The 19,285-nt window shown below is 46.3% G+C and overlaps 1 protein-coding gene across 1 annotated transcript; it reads left to right on the plus strand.

Annotated features, from left to right (window-relative positions):
- Positions 1 to 11,751: 11,751 nt before the first annotated feature.
- Positions 11,752 to 17,489, plus strand: LOC131704988 (uncharacterized). Its single transcript, XM_059006806.1, has 2 exons — positions 11,752 to 13,481; positions 17,336 to 17,489. The coding sequence occupies exons 1-2, from the start codon at positions 12,512 to 12,514 to the stop codon at positions 17,341 to 17,343; spliced, it is 978 nt and encodes a 325-aa protein (XP_058862789.1). The 5' UTR covers positions 11,752 to 12,511; the 3' UTR covers positions 17,344 to 17,489.
- Positions 17,490 to 19,285: the final 1,796 nt, after the last annotated feature.

Raw genomic sequence — 19,285 nt, forward strand, 5'->3', positions numbered from 1 at the left:
ATTAATTGAATTTTTCGGTGCTTATTTTTAGCTATTTTCGAGTTTTATGTAAATCGTTGTTTTTGCGGCTTTCGTTTTGATATACTGTATGCAATTAGTGTTTTCGGTTACTTTCCAAAATGCTTGAGCGTTTTTTTTTGTGTGTGTGTGTGTCAAAAATATGTAACTCGACAGTACTTGTACACTTAAGCTGTACCTTCTTTCCTTTGCTGTCTTCCACAATGAAATCCCAATGGTCACGGGCACATTCTTCTGGGGTTTTTGTGTGCAGGCATTTTTGTACTTTTTGCCACTATTCTGTTTTAAATCCTCCGTGTCTTAACCTTTTGCGGTCCTATGTCGGACCTGGTCCGACATTGCAATTATTCCTATCAGGTCCATTGTCGGACCCTGTCCGACATCATTATAGAAACGCAAAAAACGGGTTTCTAGTCGTTTTTTCTCTGGAAAAAGCCAAGAAAACCATTCAATGGCCGAGTGGGAGCGACAGGAGCCGAGACAAGTCTCATGAATAGTCATACATGGCTCTGGTATCAGATAACGGGGCGGTCATAAGTAAACAAGCTGGCTGAGAATACGGACATTTGCAGAGCTTTTTTGAGATGTTGTAGTAATAAAATAATGACTTGGATCGCATTATTGAGGAGTTTGGTGATAAAACGAGTGATCAGGAGATTATTGATCGGTATGTACGACTATTATTATTATTATTTATTTCTTACATAGGTGAAAGCTATAGCGAACGAAAGGGTGGGGCGGGGCTGGAGATGTCTAGTGAGTGCTTTGTTGTTATGCAGTGCCTTTTAAACCCGTTTGACTGTGGAAAAAATACTTTTAAACAGTGCATCTAAAATTAACTGCACGTGTGAAAATAAATTGGACCTGACGTGCCTGACACGCACTTAATAAATGGACTGCAAAGGGTTAACTGTAATACAGCTTTAAATCCCACTAACAAGCCTCCATCCTGACTGTTATCTCGTTTTAAATCTCACAAGCAGAGTCTCCAATAGAAATGTAGGAATATGCTGTCACTCAGTAGTTGGGGTGGGTTTAAGTATTCAGAACTAATCAATGATAGATACAAGTCAGGAAGGCGGGACATTGCCCAGCAGCACAGGGAAATGTATTTATTATTATTTTTGTAGTTGGTTTTATTTTTTAAATGTGAAAAGGGTAAAGTCAATGTGAATAGATTAACCATTTCCACAGTTTTTCTGATGTTTTCCGGTGTTTATTGGCTATCCACCGATTTAATTAGTGGTTTGTATGTTGGTGGTGGTTGGCAGGGATGGGGTTAATTTCCTATCCCTGCCAAATACATGTGAGAATGTGGCTGGAGTCTTAACTGAATGATTAATGGTTAATTAAGCTCCAGCCACATGGTATTTGAGAAGGGGAAAATCCTTTGGATGGGAGGAGGGAGTTGGGTGAGTGTACACTGTAAGTGTTTGCTGTTATTATATTGAAACATTGCAGTGAAGGCGAATGCCCAGCCTACAGCTGTCTAGTCTTTTGTTTGAACCTTTATTTTGGCCCTTGAGTCTGTTATTTTGTTTCTGTGTTTGCTCATGGTGTTTGTGACTTGTTTTGTTAACCCTTTTTATTTTGCTCTGTGAACAGTGTTTTTCTTGATTTATTTGTGTAAAATAAATGCACGCCCCAGCGCTTAAACCCGCAGTTACTCTCCTTCATACCTCCTGACCACCTTAGACACCCGGCTATCCTGTCACAACAAGAAATTGACAACTGCTCTAATTTCAGCAATCTCGTTTGATGTTTTTTACGTGCTGTGTGTATTCAGTCCATGATGATATTAAATTTTCGAGAGTGCACCTGGGTTCTAAGAATCTTGTGGCACAGAGCAGCAGGGGCTTTATACCCAACGAAAAAAAAATCTACCAGCATTGAACAGTTCTGTTCAATTTCCCTGTGGAAGATATTCTTCAGCACTATGGCACAAAGGTTGTCAACCTATCTATTGAAAAATCAGGCTTTCCGGGATGCCTGGAGCATGTGTGTGATCTGGCAACAGATTCAGTCTGCAAAACAGGAGAAGGACCTCCATGTAACATTCCTGAATTCAGCTATTGCATATGGTTCAGTGCCTCCTAAGCACCTTCTGGCTGCCCCTGAGTTCTATAGTGTACCCAGTACTATAACAGGGTTAGTGAAAACTCCAGAGATTACCACTACTTAGGAGTTTCTCAAGGTTGGCATCATGGCAGGTTGCACCGTTTCTACACTGTACTATGGCAATGGAAGTCATTATTAGGGCCTCAAAATGGGTAGTCGGAGGAAAGATGCAAAGGCTGTGTGACAGGGTAGCGTTGCGGGCCCAGATGGCATCGGCAGGGACAAAGACTCAGAAACAAGGAAGCTGCAGTTTAAGTGCGGCTGCGCATTTTAATAAACAAAATAACACAAAGTAAAAACTAAATAAAACAAAGGTTTAAACAAAAAACAAAACTGTTCAGGCTGGGCAGAGCCTCCACTGAACTTTATCAAACCAACACTACAGACACTGTTAACTCACCAACTCCCTCCACCAAACAAAGGCCTTTTCTCCCTTTTTTATACCATGTGGCTGGAGCCTAATTATCATCAATTATTCACTTAGCCCCAGCCACATTCTCTCATGTATTTTGTCAGGGATAGGAAATGAACCCCATCCCTGCCAACCACCACCAAAACACCACAAAACAATATTATTTACAGACAGGGCCCTGCCCTGCCACAGACTGATTTTTGTGAATGCATGAGATGGGAGAATGTGGAACAGCGTAAGATTGGCTGGCGAGATCTGTGGACGTCCACATATGTTCTTCCATCACTGCAGAAACTGAATGTGTGGGTAGGAGAGAACCCTGCATGTCCTTGAAGCACATTCTTATAGGATGTAAGGTTGCTCTGAGCCAGGGTCACTTCACATGGTGTCATGACCAGGTGCTGCGATGCTTGGCATCAACATTGGAGGAACGGCGTAATCAGATCAACAGCTCGCCGCCAGTATCAGCAAAGCTGCACACAGAGAACAACATTCCCCCATCCAGGAGAGCGACCAACAGGAAAGGTTATTAGAACTAAGATTCGCCTGGGACAAGAGATTGGAGAACGCAGACAGATGACTACCTTTCGATCTGACATTGTCCTGTGGTCAGTGTCAGAACGCCGTGTTCTCGTGGTTGGTCCACACCACTATTATATCATTTTATCTTGGCGAAAGCCGAGTCCAATATTAGCATGAAGTAGATAACACACAAATTATTGGTAATCGCAATAAGAAAAAGTCAGAATGTTTGTAAATCAGCATAAAAAGGTCAGGGGACAGCACATTTAAAATATATATATAATTTAAAGCTAATTTAAAGGAGCCATAAATGCAGTACAAATGCACTCATAACTTTACAAACTGTTAGTCACATAAATAATGGACTTATTGTAGGTGATGTTACCGTGATCAAAGAAGTCAATAAGATCTTGTAGGTAATGTTTCTCACCAAAAGTAGTTTATTCCACAGAAAGCAGAAGTCTAACAGCATCACGGTACAGTAAACTGTAAACATTACTGGGTGACCCTCAACGGCACTGAAGATCACAAAGGATTTCACTTTACAGTTTAGTTTTATACAGGCAATAAAACAAGCATTCATTAACATACATCCAATCATATACCGCTAACATCCCAGGCTTACCCAATAGTAGCCATTTAACCTAAAATCGTCTCTAACAAGTTTTCTTTTATGAGACCCAGGCAATAAAAATGTGCATTATAAATATCATATGGGAGATACTGAAATTGAAATTGACTCTATGAAAAAGACCTAGGAGTTTATGTTGACTCAGAAATGTCTTCATCTAGACAATGTGGGGAAGCTATATAAAAGGCCAACAAGATGCTCGGATATTGTGAAAAGTGTTGAATTTAAATCAAGGGAAGTAATGTTAAAACTTTACAATGCATTAGCAAGACCACATCTAGAATATTGTGTTCGTTTCTGGTCACCTTGTTACAAAAATGGATATTGCTGCTCTAGAAAGAGTGCAAAGAAGAGTGACCAGAATTATCCCAGGTTTAAAAGGCATGTCGTATGCAGACAGGCTAAAAGAATTGAATCTTTTCAGTCTTGAACAAAGAAGACTATGTGTGATCTGATTCAAGCATTCAAAATTCTAAAAGGTATTGACAATGTCGACCCAGGGGACTTTTTCAACCTGAAAAAAGAAACAAGGACCAGGGGTCACAAATGGAGATTAGATAAAGGGGCATTCAGAACAGAAAATAGGAGGCACTTTTTTACACAGAGAATTGTGAAGATCTGGAACCAACTCCCCAGTAATGTTGTTGAAGCTGACACCCTGGGATCCTTCAAGAAGCTGCTTGATGAGATTCTGGGATCAATAAGTTACTCACAACCAAACAACCTCTCGTTTGTAAACTTTCTTATGTTCTTATGTTCTTAAACACTGCACCATTGTACACAAATAAATTGTATTTTCACCAGAATCACAATAACAATCACTCTGGACTTATGAATGTGTGTCTTTGCGTGTGTTATACTGTGTTTCAATAATTACGAACTGTGTCTTATTATTTCGGGACTGCAACCCGTTGTTTTGGAACAGTGCAATGCACATTGCTGTGTATTGCCTGGGATTATTCTTTGTGGTCGCCAGACCAGGATTACAATAATAAAACCTGTTTGGATCGTGAACTTTTGTTTCCTAATCACATCACCACTACACCTGAGCACTGCAAACCACTTTGCCACACTTACTTATTACTTATATTGGTTATGAATGGCATAGTGTGATTTCTTACTAGCCAGAGGAACAAAATTCTAAAAACAATGAAGACACACTGCAAGTAGAACTGAACAATGAAGACACACTGCAAGTAGAACTGAACAATGAAGACACACTGCAAGTAGAACTGTAAACCCGAACTGTACTGGGACTGGCTGCCAGTGCTTTCAGCATCAACAGCTGGTGCCCAAGTTTCTTAAATGTTTGTAAAGGAGAGCGGTCCCAGGACGGCTCCCGAGGTTTCACAATATTTCATCAACAATGCCAGCTGTCCAGTTGCATTCAGTCTGACACACACAGATATAAAAGTTATAGTTAACTAGTATACACACACAGTTTAAAAGGTCTTAAGACTTACCCAGCAGTCGAAGTCTGCAGCTTGTCTTCATGACTGCACAACTCCCCTTGCTTCCAGAAACAATAGTGTTAGTAGGGTGTCTCTTATTACAAGAGACCTAATGTCACAGTCAGCTTGAACTGCTCAAACTGAGATGCTATCTCTTATAAAATAAGAGACACCCAACAGACGACCTTGTAGGGTTAGAGATGAACTAAGAAAGGGTACATATTGTTAATGGGAAACTGAATTTACCAGACATAAGTTGTCTTTATAGGTAAAGAGGTTTTGTCAGCGTGATAAACAGCTATATTGAGAATGCTGACTAGGGGTTTTAAATTTCTGGCGAATGTGAAGTGAGAGTACGTCTGTCTGAAAGGGGCACTCTTTGGTTGACCTCAAGAGCACGCTTCCCGCTTATTAGCAGAAATACTGCTGTTGAAACAATTATTAATTAATGGTATATAAATATAGGCACAGGAGAGACACTTTTTTGAGACAGTTACCTTGAAGGTGTGGCCAGCTCGCTCCCAGAAGGATAGATAATTGAGCTCTACTTTTACTTCTGCAATAACTAGTTGCTACATTGTTTTGTATAAATATAATGTTTAAATAATATGTGTGTAACTCTTTAACAGTTGAATAATTACTGTTTGGATACTAATTGTTATAAATTATTTTAAAAAAAATTCCAATCTGAAAAGCCTTTTGTACAAAACGTTTCCTCTGCACCCACTGTCATCAAGTACAGTATTAATTGATCAATAGTGATAGGCCTCCTAGCATTCATTCCAATAAAAATCTCACGATTTAATTAGGTAGCTACATATAAACTGCTGTGTTTTGCAACAATCATTATACCACTTTGCAAGTAAAACTAGTTAAGGGTTCCGACTTGAAAACATACAAAACACTTAACAAATGAAGCTCTAATAAAAATCATGCCTGTATGCTTATGGTTACACAAACTGTGTTACTGCTGCTGGAAAACTGATGCAGACCTAACCTAATACTACTGTCTTAAATTTGAAGTCAAAGTTCAACCACATGAATACAGCACACACACTGTATCAATCAAATGCAGGAGTATTAACACAGTAAAGTTACAGTATCTATAAAAATGCATACTGGCATTCAGAATCAATTTGGAGAGCAAAGCTGTTCATTCAGCTGCAAATCTCAATCTAGCATTATCTTCAACGATGTCCACACATAATAACATCAGATTCTTCACAATTGTATGGGGCTGCTTTGCTTTTACAATATGGAGAGAGGCTGAATAACATTTTTTTTTTATGATCTGGAAATTGAGCAAAGGCTTGAACTTTACCACCACAGGATACTAACCAAAGGACACGCAGTGTAGCAAAATTTTTGTGATGCTGTTACTGATAAGCTTCTTAGTAATATGACACATGGTATTTGTGGTTGCATAAACAGAGTGGCGGGTTTGTTAACATTTTCACAGGATCTTATGGTTTTTTGCTTGTTGTTTATACATTAATTCGTAATGTGGACATATTTCAAAGAATATCTTTAGAGACCCCTCTTATTTTTCTGCAGCTTACAAACCTTAATTTTTACATTAATTTACACATTTCAAAACACACTGAAAAAGATGAGAAATTTTAATTTCACATTCTTACATCTTTACAGAATTAAATCCCACAACCCAAGCACCGCCAACAAAGACCACTCTAGTACCAGGTATGTTTTTGTGAATTTCAGAAAAATGTTTGACTTTCAATTCAAAATAAAATATTTTAGTAATTAATTGATCAACAAGATGCTGGGATATATTGTGAGAAGTGTTGAATTTAAATCAAGAGAAGTAATGTTAAAACTTGACAATGCATTAGTAAGACCTCACCTAGAATATTGTGTTCAGTTCTGGTCACCTTGTTACAAAAAGGATATTGCTGCTCTAGAAAGAGTGCAAAGAAGAGCAACCAGAATTATCCTGGGTTTAAAAGGCATGTCGTATGCAGACAGGCTAAAAGAATTGAATCTATTCAGTCTTGAACAAAGAAGACTACGCTGCGATCTGATTCAAACATTCAAAATCCTAAAAGGTATAGACAATGTCGACCCAGGGGACTTTTTTGACCTGAGAAAAGAAACAAGGACCTGGGGTCACAAATGGAGATTAGATAAAGGGGCATTCAGAACAGAAAATAGGAGGCACTTTTTTACACAGAGAATTGTGAGGGTCTGGAACCAACTCCCCAGTAATGTTGTTGAAGCTTACACCCTGAGATCCTTCAAGAAGCTGCTTGATGAGATTCTGGGATCAATAAGCTACTAACAACCAAACAAGCAAGATGGGCCGAATGCCTTCCTCTCGTTTATAAACTTTCTTATGTTCTTATGTTCTTATGATAGGCCTGCTAGCATTAATTCCAATTAGAGTCTCACTATTTAATTAGGTAGCTACAAATAAACGGCTATATTTTGAAACATTCATACATTTGGGAGTAAACTGATGAGGGGTTGGCTTGACAATGTACAGAACACTTAAATGAAGCTCTAAAAATCACAACTCTGTGATTAGCAAAACTGTTTTGCTGCTTTTGCTAAACGGATGCTAATATTACTGCCTTCAATTTTAATTCCAGCCACATAAAACTAATTGTATCAATCAAATGCAAAGAGTATTAACACAGTAAAGTTACAATACCTACTGTATAAAAATGCATATCGTATTCAGCTGCAAATCTCAATCATCTGACATGTCTTCAAATAGGCTTTGCTTTGCACAGCTTTATTTGACAGCGGGGCACACTGATGGCTTTCTAATAATATGCCAAGTCATATTTGTGGTTGAGTCCATTGCATAAGGGGAGTGTGGAACTGTTAAAAAAATTGTCTGTAAAAAGAAAAATCTACTGATCATTTTGCTTTTATTATTTAATAATAAAAAATACTGGCCTTTACATTGATGTACAACTATATGTGCATGTATTAACTATACCCTGTTCAGAGACTCTCCTTGGGATCTTTTGCAACCCACAGTTTGGGAACCGCTGATCTGCATCACTGGGAGACCGGCATTGATGTTTCTTCATGCGACTGTCACTAGCTATGTTTTTTTTTATGTGCTAAAATTCATGTGTATGAAAAAAAAAGCATGACAATTGTGATGTAAACAGGCGAAATTCGGTTAATTCATGTGGACGAACAAAAAAAAATGCATACAATAAATGATACTTTCCAAAGGAATTTCATGAGCTTGCGCATGCTTTTTTCAATCATATGCATAGGTGCCTAATGGGGCAGAAGGGGCACTTTGCATATGGGGGGATCAAACTATATATTTTGTGTGTCAATATGTGTGTCACCTTCATGGCATTAGCTAGCTCACACATCAGGAGAAGCAATGCCGCGTGCATCACCTGCATGGCATTAAAAAGCTGACACAGCAGGCGAAGCAATGTGTGCTTCACCTGCATGGCATTAGCAACCTGACACAGCAGAACAAGCAATGTGTGCATCACCTGCATTGCATTAGGAAGCTGACACATCAGGAGAAGCAATGCCACATGCATCAGCTGCATGGCATTAGCAAGCTGACACAGCAGGAGAAGCAATGTGTGCATCATCTGCATGGCATTAGCAAGCTGTCACATCAGGAGAGGCAATGTGTGCTTCACCTGCATGGCATTAGCAAGCTGACACTAAAGGAGAAGCAATGTGTGTATCACCTGCATGGCATTAGGAAGCTGACACATCAGGAGAAGCAATGCCACATGCATCAGCTGCATGGCACTAGCAAGCTGACATAGCAGGAGAAGCAATGTGTGCATCACCTGCATGGCATTAGAAAGCTGTCACAGCAGGAGAGGCAATGTGTGCTTCACCTGCATGGCATTAGCAAGCTGACACTTCAGGAGAAAAAATGTGTGCATCTCCTGCATGGCATTAGCAAGCTGACACATCAGGAGAAGCAATGACGCCTGCATCACCTGCATGGCATTAGAAGGCTGACACAGCAGGAGAAGCAATGTGTGCATCACCTGCATGACATTAGCAAGCTGACACAGCAGGCAAAGCAATGTGTGCATCACCTGCATGGCATTAGCAAGCTGACACAGCAGGCGAAGCAATGTGTGCATCACCTGCATGGCATTAGCAAGCTGACACAGCAGGTGAAGCAATGTGTACATCACCTATATTGCATTAGCAAGCTGACACTACAGGAGAAGCAATGTGTGTATCACCTGCATGGCATTAGGAAGCTGACACATCAGGAGAAGCAATGCCACATGCATCAGCTGCATGGCACTAGCAAGCTGACATAGCAGGAGAAGCAATGTGTGCATCACCTGCATGGCATTAGAAAGCTGTCACAGCAGGAGAGGCAATGTGTGCTTCACCTGCATGGCATTAGCAAGCTGACACTTCAGGAGAAAAAATGTGTGCATCTCCTGCATGGCATTAGCAAGCTGACACATCAGGAGAAGCAATGACGCCTGCATCACCTGCATGGCATTAGAAGGCTGACACAGCAGGAGAAGCAATGTGTGCATCACCTGCATGACATTAGCAAGCTGACACAGCAGGCAAAGCAATGTGTGCATCACCTGCATGGCATTAGCAAGCTGACACAGCAGGCGAAGCAATGTGTGCATCACCTGCATGGCATTAGCAAGCTGACACAGCAGGTGAAGCAATGTGTACATCACCTATATTGCATTAGCAAGCTGACACAGCAGGAAAAGCAATGCCGCGTGCATCACCTGCATGGCATTAGCAAGCTGACACAGCAGGAGAAGCAATCCCACGTGCATCACCTGCATGGCATTAGAAAGCTGTCACAGCAGGAGAGGCAATGTGTGCTTCACCTGCATGGCATTAGCAAGCTGACACTTCAGGTGAAGCAATGTGTGTATCACCTGCATGGCATTAGCAAGCTAACACATCAGGAGAAGCAATGTGTGCATCACCTGCATGGCATTAGCAAGCTGACAAATCAGGAGAAGCAATGTGTGCATCACCTGCATGGCATTATCAAGCTGATACATCAGGAGAAACAATGCTACGTGCATCACCTGCATGGCATTAGCAAGCTGGCACAGCAGGAGAAGCAATGACGCCTGCATCACCTGCATGGCATTAGAAGACTGACACAGCAGGACAGGCAGCGTGTGCATCACCTGCATGGCATCAGCAAGCTGACACAGCAGGCAAAGCAATGTGTGCATCACCTGCATGGCATTAGCAAGCTGACACATCAGGAGAAGCATTGGGGGCATCACCTGCATGGCATTAGCAAGCTGACACAGCAGGCGAAGCAATGTGTGCATCACCTGCATGGCATTAGCAAGCTGACACATCAGGAGAAGCATTGGGGGCATCACCTGCATGGCATTAGCAAGCTGACACAGCAGGCGAAGCAATGTGTGTATCACCTGCATGGCATTAGCAAGCTGACACAGCTGGAGAAGCAATACCATCTGCATCACCTGCATGGCACTAGCAAGCTGACACAGCAGGTGAAGCAATGTGTGCATCACCTACATTGCATTAGCAAGCTGACACAGCAGGAGAAGCAATGCCGCGTGCATCACCTGCATGGCATTAGCAAGCTGACACAGCAGGAGAAGCAATCCCACGTGCATCACCTGCATGGCATTAGAAAGCTGTCACAGCAGGAGAGGCAATGTGTGCATCACCTGCATGGCATTAGCAAGCTGACACAGCAGGTGAAGCAATGTGTACATCACCTATATTGCATTAGCAAGCTGACACAGCAGGCGAAGCAATACCATCTGCATCACCTGCATGACACTAGCCAGCTGACACAGCAGGTGAAGCAATGTGTGCATCACCTACATTGCATTAGCAAGCTGACACAGCAGGAGAAGCAATGCCGCGTGCATCACCTGCATGGCATCAGCAAGCTGACACAGCAGGAGAAGCAATACCATGTGCATCACCAGCATGGCATTAGCAAGCTGACACAGCAGGACAGGCAGCGTGTGCATCACCTGCATGGCATCAGCAAGCTGACACAGCAGGCAAAGCAATGTGTGCATCACCTGCATGGCATTAGCAAGCTGACACATCAGGAGAAGCATTGGGGGCATCACCTGCATGGCATTAGCAAGCTGACACAGCAGGCGAAGCAATGTGTGCATCACCTGCATGGCATTAGCAAGCTGACACTACAGGAGAAGCAATGTGTGTATCACCTGCATGGCATTAGGAAGCTGACACATCAGGAGAAGCAATGCCACATGCATCAGCTGCATGACACTAGCAAGCTGACATAGCAGGAGAAGCAATGTGTGCATCACCTGCATGGCATTAGAAAGCTGTCACAGCAGGAGAGGCAATGTGTGCTTCACCTGCATGGCATTAGCAAGCTGACACTTCAGGTGAAGCAATGTGTGCATCTCCTGCATGGCATTAGCAAGCTGACACATCAGGAGAAGCAATGACGCCTGCATCACCTGCATGGCATTAGAAGGCTGACACAGCAGGAGAAGCAATGTGTGCATCACCTGCATGACATTAGCAAGCTGACACAGCAGGCAAAGCAATGTGTGCATCACCTGCATGGCATTAGCAAGCTGACACAGCAGGCGAAGCAATGTGTGCATGTGACAAAGAGAGAGTGAATTCTTGTTTTAGATCTCCCTTCCGACCGGTGACGGTGCTGGGGAGGAGGAGCAGACATCCCCAGGAGAGGTGGAAGCCGGCCATCTTGGAAGGGGGGCGGGTCCACGGTGCGCAACGTCACCAACCCAGACGGGGAGCGCTGTGGCAATCGCGCATTGGTCAACGGCGGTTGCCCGCGCTGCCCAATGGGAGCGGGACGGAGCGTACAAAAGGGGGCGTGGCCCGGAGTTCTGTTCCTTCTGGCAAGGTACTGCGTGAGAGACGGCGAGAGAGAGAGAGAGAGAGAGAGAGAGAGAGAGAGAGAAAGTAAACGGACGGAGTACAAATAACGAGGGGAAGGGAAATAAGAAGGAAGGTTGTGTGGCACAGAGGTTCCCTGTTAACCCCTTGTTTTATTGCACCCATTAGAGCACTAACGGGACGCTCCGGAGCGAGACGGGAGGAGCGCAAACCCGGAAGTGCTGCACTGGTTCCGCCCTGTGTACCTGGGGGAAAGGAGGAAGGACGGACTGTTGTTTTGTTTTTGGTTTATTGACATTCTTCGTTGTTTTTGGTTTTTCCAATTTCCCCCTGTTTGTTTTCCTTTGTGGTTGCCGGGTTACACATCGTTGTGTATCCCGGTTCCATTATTTTTTCTGTTGTGGCAAAATAAAGCCGCGGATTATTATAACTAAAAGCCGGGACTGGTCTCTTTTATTCTTCCCACCACCCACTCAGCTACCTGTCACACGTGGTGTCAGAAGTGGGATGGACCCCACCACTTTATCCGCGATTCTGGAGGCGTTGGACAGCCGGAGGGAGGCTGAGGAACGGAGGAGGGAGGAGCGGTACACAGCCCTCATCGAAAGGGTCGGGATGGGGATGACGTCGGCGGCAACCGGCCCCGTGATGGTGGCCCCGAAGGCCCGGGCTCAGAAGATGACGGCGGAGGATGACCCCGAAGCCTACCTCGTAGCCTTCGAACGGCTGGCTACCACCGCAGCATGGCCCCGGGAGTACTGGGCAAGCCAACTTGGCCCCTGCTTGATGGGAGAAGCGCAAGCAGCATACCGGGCCATGACTGATGAAGACGCCAGCCAGTACGAGTTAGTGAAGCAGGCTATCCTCCGCCGCCTTAATATCACGGGGGAGACCCACCGAGTCCGCTTCCGGGAGTTCCAGCGACCAGCAAACACCCGGCCCAGGGTGGTGGCCCAACGCTTGTGCGACCACATGGCGCAATGGCTGAACCCCAGCCAGAAAACTGGGATCCAGATGGGGGAAGCCATTGTAATGGAACAATTTTGCCATGTGGTCGGGGCGGAGACGCAAGCGTGGATACGCCGGCACAATCCCACCACTCTGGAACAGGCCGTGGCCCTGGCGGAGAATTTTGAGGACTCCCTCGTGTCCGCCCGCACCACGTTGCTGGACTGCACCCCTCCCTCCTCTACCAAAGGACCACCACCGAACTTCGCTCCCGGACCACGACCCAGCAAATCACCAGTCCCGTCGGGTCATCCAGCCCCCTTACCGTGGAGGCAGAGGTTGGCCCCCAGCTGGGGTAGAATGGCTCCCCCTGCCCCGCTGACATACCAACAGCGGGACAGATACGTACCATCCTCACCCTCTGCCCCTCCAATCTGTTTCAGGTGCCAGCAGTCGGGACATATCGCGAGATACTGCCCGGCCGCTATGGAATGCGATGTGGCTGCGTGTCACCTGGCGTCTGAGACAGGTAAGAAATGGGGAAATGGTCGGGAGGGCCCGTGTATTGTTGATGTGGCGCTGGGGAATGTGAGTACCCACGCATTAGTGGACACAGGGTGTGAGCAAACTCTGATTCGAACAGCTCTCCTTGGCGGTATGTCGTGGCAGCCACAAGGCCAGGTGGCAATCTCCTGTATCCATGGGGATACGGCGACATACCCCACTCTAAAAGTATACTTATCGGTAGGTCCGATAAAGCGCCACCTAGTAGTGGGGGTGGCCGAGAAGTTACCACACCCAGTTATTCTGGGTCGAGACTGGCCGCAATATAAAGATTTACTAAAAGTATCGGCAGCCTCGACCACACGTGTAAACACGGCAGATTCCCGAGGAAAGGAAGTCATTGGCACCGTTTTTCCTTTCCACGCCGAACTGTTTTCTCCCCTTTTCCGTCCTAGGAAAACACGTAAGGAGAGACGGAAGGAAAAGTGGGAGGGCGCATCGATGAGACACGGCTGGGGACTGGCGGGGGAAGGTTCTGATGGTCCCAAACGCCAATCGAAGGGAGTGGGGACACAGTGTGACCGGGCGGGCGAGGTTACTGGACCCTCGAGGGCAGAGACTGCTCCAGCCCCCGTCGATATCCCGGACGTGTGGGCCTCAAGCGCGGACCTAGTGTGGGAGCAAAACAACGACCCCACACTGGTGCACGCTTGGGAACAGGTCCGGTCTATTGAGGGTAAGGATGTTGATGGCATTGGGACGCTGGTATATCCTCATTTCGTTGTAGAGGGGCACTTGCTATATAGAGTAAACCCCGCCCCGGGCACAGGACAGCCTGTCAAACAGTTGATGGTTCCCCCGTCCTGTCGACCAGAGGTCATGAGGCTGGCGCATGACGTCCCCTTTGCAGGACATCTTGGTGTTGACAAGACGAGGGACAGGATACTGGCTCGATTTTATTGGGCAGGGCTCTACACCGAGGTGGCGAAATATGTAGCTACCTGCCCGGACTGTCAGAGAGTAGCGCCGGGTCGAGTGCGCCCCGCCCCTTTGGTCCCACTGCCCATTGTCTCCATTCCCTTTGAACGCGTTGCAATGGACATAGTTGGGCCAGTGCTGCCTTCTGATTCCGGGTACACACACATATTAGTGATGGTGGATTATGCGACGCGGTACCCGGAAGCAGTTCCGCTGCGGTCCACTAGTGCCACTGCAATTGCGAAAGAGTTAAGTCAGATTATGGCTAGAGTAGGGATCCCAAAAGAAATATTAACTGATCATGGAACGAACTTTTTATCGAAAACGCTACAGCAAGTGTATAAAATTCTAAAAATACGTCCCATCAGGACGTCGGTTTATCATCCCCAAACGGATGGACTGGTGGAACGTTTTAACCAAACTTTGAAGCAAATGTTGAGACGGTTTGTGAGTCAGGAGCAGAAACATTGGGCTACTCTTCTCCCTTATCTCCTCTTCGCAGTGAGAGAGGTGCCTCAGAGCTCAACGGGATTTTCCCCCTTTGAGCTGCTGTATGGCCGGCAGCCACGGGGCATCCTCGACCTGTTGAGAGAAGGTTGGGAAGAACACAAGGGCTCCTCTAAAAATGTAGTGCAGCATGTGCTCCTACTGCGGGACCGCCTCGATTTAATTGGTCGATTGGCTCAAGACAATCTTAGATCGGCTCAACGTCGGCAACAGCAGCATTACAATACTAATGCACGAATTCGAACTTTTCGGCCCGGAGATAAAGTAATGCTGCTTCTCCCGTCATTGGAGTCAAAACTGTGTGCTAAATGGCAGGGGCCATATGAGGTGATACGGGCTGTAGGATTAGTGAATTATGAAATTTGACAGCCTGATCGCCGGAATAAAACAGAAATTTATCACGTCAATTTATTGAAGCCCTGGAAGGCAAGGGAGGTCTTATTCATAGCCCCAGGCGAGATGGAGGATGACTTTGGACCCTGTATAGAGGCCCCTAGCCCCAGCCAGATTTCAATGGGGGGACAGTTACTTCCGGATCAGCAAGTAGAATTACGTAAGTTAATCGGGAAATTTGGGGATGTGTTTTCTGATGTGCCCGGCAGGACTAACCTTACCAAATATGCTGTTATTACTCCGCCAGGTGTCACTGTTCGGGAGAGGCCCTACCGGATCCCAGAAAGCCGGCGGAGTGGCGTCCAGAACGAGGTGAGGGCGATGCTTGAACTTGGGGTCATTGAGCCTTCCAGAAGCGAGTGGTGCAGTCCTATTGTTATCGTGGCCAAGAAGGACGGCACTAATCGCTTCTGTGTCGACTTTCGAAAGGTCAATGCTATCGCCAAGTTCGATGCCTACCCCATGCCTCGGATCGACGAACTCCTCGACCGACTGGGAACGGCCAGGTTCATCTCAACTCTGGACCTGACGAAGGGATATTGGCAGATCCCTTTGACTCGTGATTCATGTGAGAAAACTGCATTTTCAACTCCGGATGGTCTGTTCCATTTTAAAACCATGCCGTTTGGGCTACATGGTGCGCCCGCCGCCTTTCAGAGACTGATGGACGAGGTGTTACATCCCCATCGTGAGTATGCAGCAGCGTATATTGACGATGTGGTTATATATAGCTCCACCTGGAGAGAGCATGTAATTCGACTGGAAGCCGTCCTTCAGTCTCTAAGGGCTGCTGGGCTAACAGCTAACCTGAGGAAATGTGCGTTTGCTAAATTAGAAACACAGTATTTAGGATTTATCATGGGGAATGGACGGGTGAAACCCGTAGCCACCAAAGTCCAGGCTTTGGTGGATGCGGCTGTCCCCAAAACCAAATCCCAGGTGAGGTCACTATTAGGATTGGCTGGTTATTACCGCCGCTTTATCCCCGAGTATGCCACCGTGGTCAATCCTTTGGTAGACCTCACTAAGAAATGTGCACCAAATTTAATTAAGTGGTCAGAAGAGTGTCAGGGGGCGTTTGAGACCATTAAGCGCAAACTGTGCCAGGCTCCTGCGCTAATAGCACCAGACTTTAGCAAGAGATTCCTCCTCCATACTGACGCGTCAGAGGTCGGTTTGGGGGCGGTCTTGTCCCAGAGAGTTAACGGGGTGGAACACCCCATTCTGTATATCAGCAAAAGAATGCTTCCTCGGGAGCGCAACTATTCGGTTGTGGAGAAGGAGTGTTTAGCCATTAAATGGGCAACTCACTCCCTTAGATATTACTTGCTGGGACATTCATTTGATCTGGTCACGGACCACGCCCCACTCAGATGGTTAAGCACTATGAAGGATAGCAATGCTCGAATAACTCGGTGGTATTTGGCATTGCAGCCTTATATGTATCATATGGTGCATCGTGCTGGGAAAGATCACCAAAATGCGGATTATTTTTCCCGGGAGGGGGGAGTAATGGGAATGGTAGGTTTGGCCGAGTGTTCCTTCGGCTCCACTCTGAGCGGTGGGATATGTGACAAAGAGAGAGTGAATTCTTGTTTTAGATCTCCCTTCCGACCGGTGACGGTGCTGGGGAGGAGGAGCAGACATCCCCAGGAGAGGTGGAAGCCGGCCATCTTGGAAGGGGGGCGGGTCCACGGTGTGCAACGTCACCAACCCAGACGGGGAGCGCTGTGGCAATCGCGCATTGGTCAACGGCGGTTGCCCGCGCTGCCCAATGGGAGCGGGACGGAGCGTACAAAAGGGGGCGTGGCCCGGAGTTCTGTTCCTTCTGGCAAGGTACTGCGTGAGAGACGGCGAGAGAGAGAGAGAGAGAGAGAGAGAGAGAGAGAGAGAGAGAAAGTAAACGGACGGAGTACAAATAACGAGGGGAAGGGAAATAAGAAGGAAGGTTGTGTGGCACAGAGGTTCCCTGTTAACCCCTTGTTTTATTGCACCCATTAGAGCACTAACGGGACGCTCCGGAGCGAGACGGGAGGAGCGCAAACCCGGAAGTGCTGCACTGGTTCCGCCCTGTGTACCTGGGGGAAAGGAGGAAGGACGGACTGTTGTTTTGTTTTTGGTTTATTGACATTCTTCGTTGTTTTTGGTTTTTCCAATTTCCCCCTGTTTGTTTTCCTTTGTGGTTGCCGGGTTACACATCGTTGTGTATCCCGGTTCCATTATTTTTTCTGTTGTGGCAAAATAAAGCCGCGGATTATTATAACTAAAAGCCGGGACTGGTCTCTTTTATTCTTCCCACCACCCACTCAGCTACCTGTCACAGTGCATCACCTGCATGGCATTAGCAAGCTGACACAGCAGGTGAAGCAATGTGTACATCACCTATATTGCATTAGCAAGCTGACACAGCAGGAAAAGCAATGCCGCGTGCATCACCTGCATGGCATTAGCAAGCTGACACAGCAGGAGAAGCAATCCCACGTGCATCACCTGCATGGCATTAGAAAGCTGTCACAGCAGGAGAGGCAATGTGTGCTTCACCTGCATGGCATTAGCAAGCTGACACTTCAGGTGAAGCAATGTGTGTATCACCTGCATGGCATTAGCAAGCTAACACATCAGGAGAAGCAATGTGTGCATCACCTGCATGGCATTAGCAAGCTGACAAATCAGGAGAAGCAATGTGTGCATCACCTGCATGGCATTATCAAGCTGATACATCAGGAGAAACAATGCTACGTGCATCACCTGCATGGCATTAGCAAGCTGGCACAGCAGGAGAAGCAATGACGCCTGCATCACCTGCATGGCATTAGAAGACTGACACAGCAGGACAGGCAGCGTGTGCATCACCTGCATGGCATCAGCAAGCTGACACAGCAGGCAAAGCAATGTGTGCATCACCTGCATGGCATTAGCAAGCTGACACATCAGGAGAAGCATTGGGGGCATCACCTGCATGGCATTAGCAAGCTGACACAGCAGGCGAAGCAATGTGTGCATCACCTGCATGGCATTAGCAAGCTGACACATCAGGAGAAGCATTGGGGACATCACCTGCATGGCATTAGCAAGCTGACACAGCAGGCGAAGCAATGTGTGTATCACCTGCATGGCATTAGCAAGCTGACACAGCTGGAGAAGCAATACCATCTGCATCACCTGCATGGCACTAGCAAGCTGACACAGCAGGTGAAGCAATGTGTGCATCACCTACATTGCATTAGCAAGCTGACACAGCAGGAGAAGCAATGCCGCGTGCATCACCTGCATGGCATTAGCAAGCTGACACAGCAGGAGAAGCAATCCCACGTGCATCACCTGCATGGCATTAGAAAGCTGTCACAGCAGGAGAGGCAATGTGTGCATCACCTGCATAGCATTAGCAAGCTGACACAGCAGGTGAAGCAATGTGTACATCACCTATATTGCATTAGCAAGCTGACACAGCAGGCGAAGCAATACCATCTCCATCACCAGCATGACACTAGCCAGCTGACACAGCAGGTGAAGCAATGTGTGCATCACCTACATTGCATTAGCAAGCTGACACAGCAGGAGAAGCAATGCCGCGTGCATCACCTACATGGCATTAGCAAGCTGACACAGCAGGAGAAGCAATACCATGTGCATCACCAGCATGGCATTAGCAAGCTGACACAGCAGGACAGGCAGCGTGTGCATCACCTGCATGGCATCAGCAAGCTGACACAGCAGGCAAAGCAATGTGTGCATCACCTGCATGGCATTAGCAAGCTGACACATCAGGAGAAGCATTGGGGGCATCACCTGCATGGCATTAGCAAGCTGACACAGCAGGCGAAGCAATGTGTGCATCACCTGCATGGCATTAGCAAGCTGACACATCATGAGAAGCATTGGGGGCATCACCTGCATGGCATTAGCAAGCTGACACAGCAGGCGAAGCAATGTGTGCATCACCTGCATGGC

This window comes from Acipenser ruthenus, chromosome 34 (assembly GCF_902713425.1).
Source record: "Acipenser ruthenus chromosome 34, fAciRut3.2 maternal haplotype, whole genome shotgun sequence".
Lineage (NCBI taxonomy): Eukaryota > Metazoa > Chordata > Actinopteri > Acipenseriformes > Acipenseridae > Acipenser > Acipenser ruthenus.

Excerpts from the sequence above, each read along its gene's own strand:
- LOC131704988 (XM_059006806.1), top strand. The coding sequence starts at position 12,512 with ATGGACCCCACCACTTTATCCGCGATTCTGGAGGCGTTGGACAGCCGG.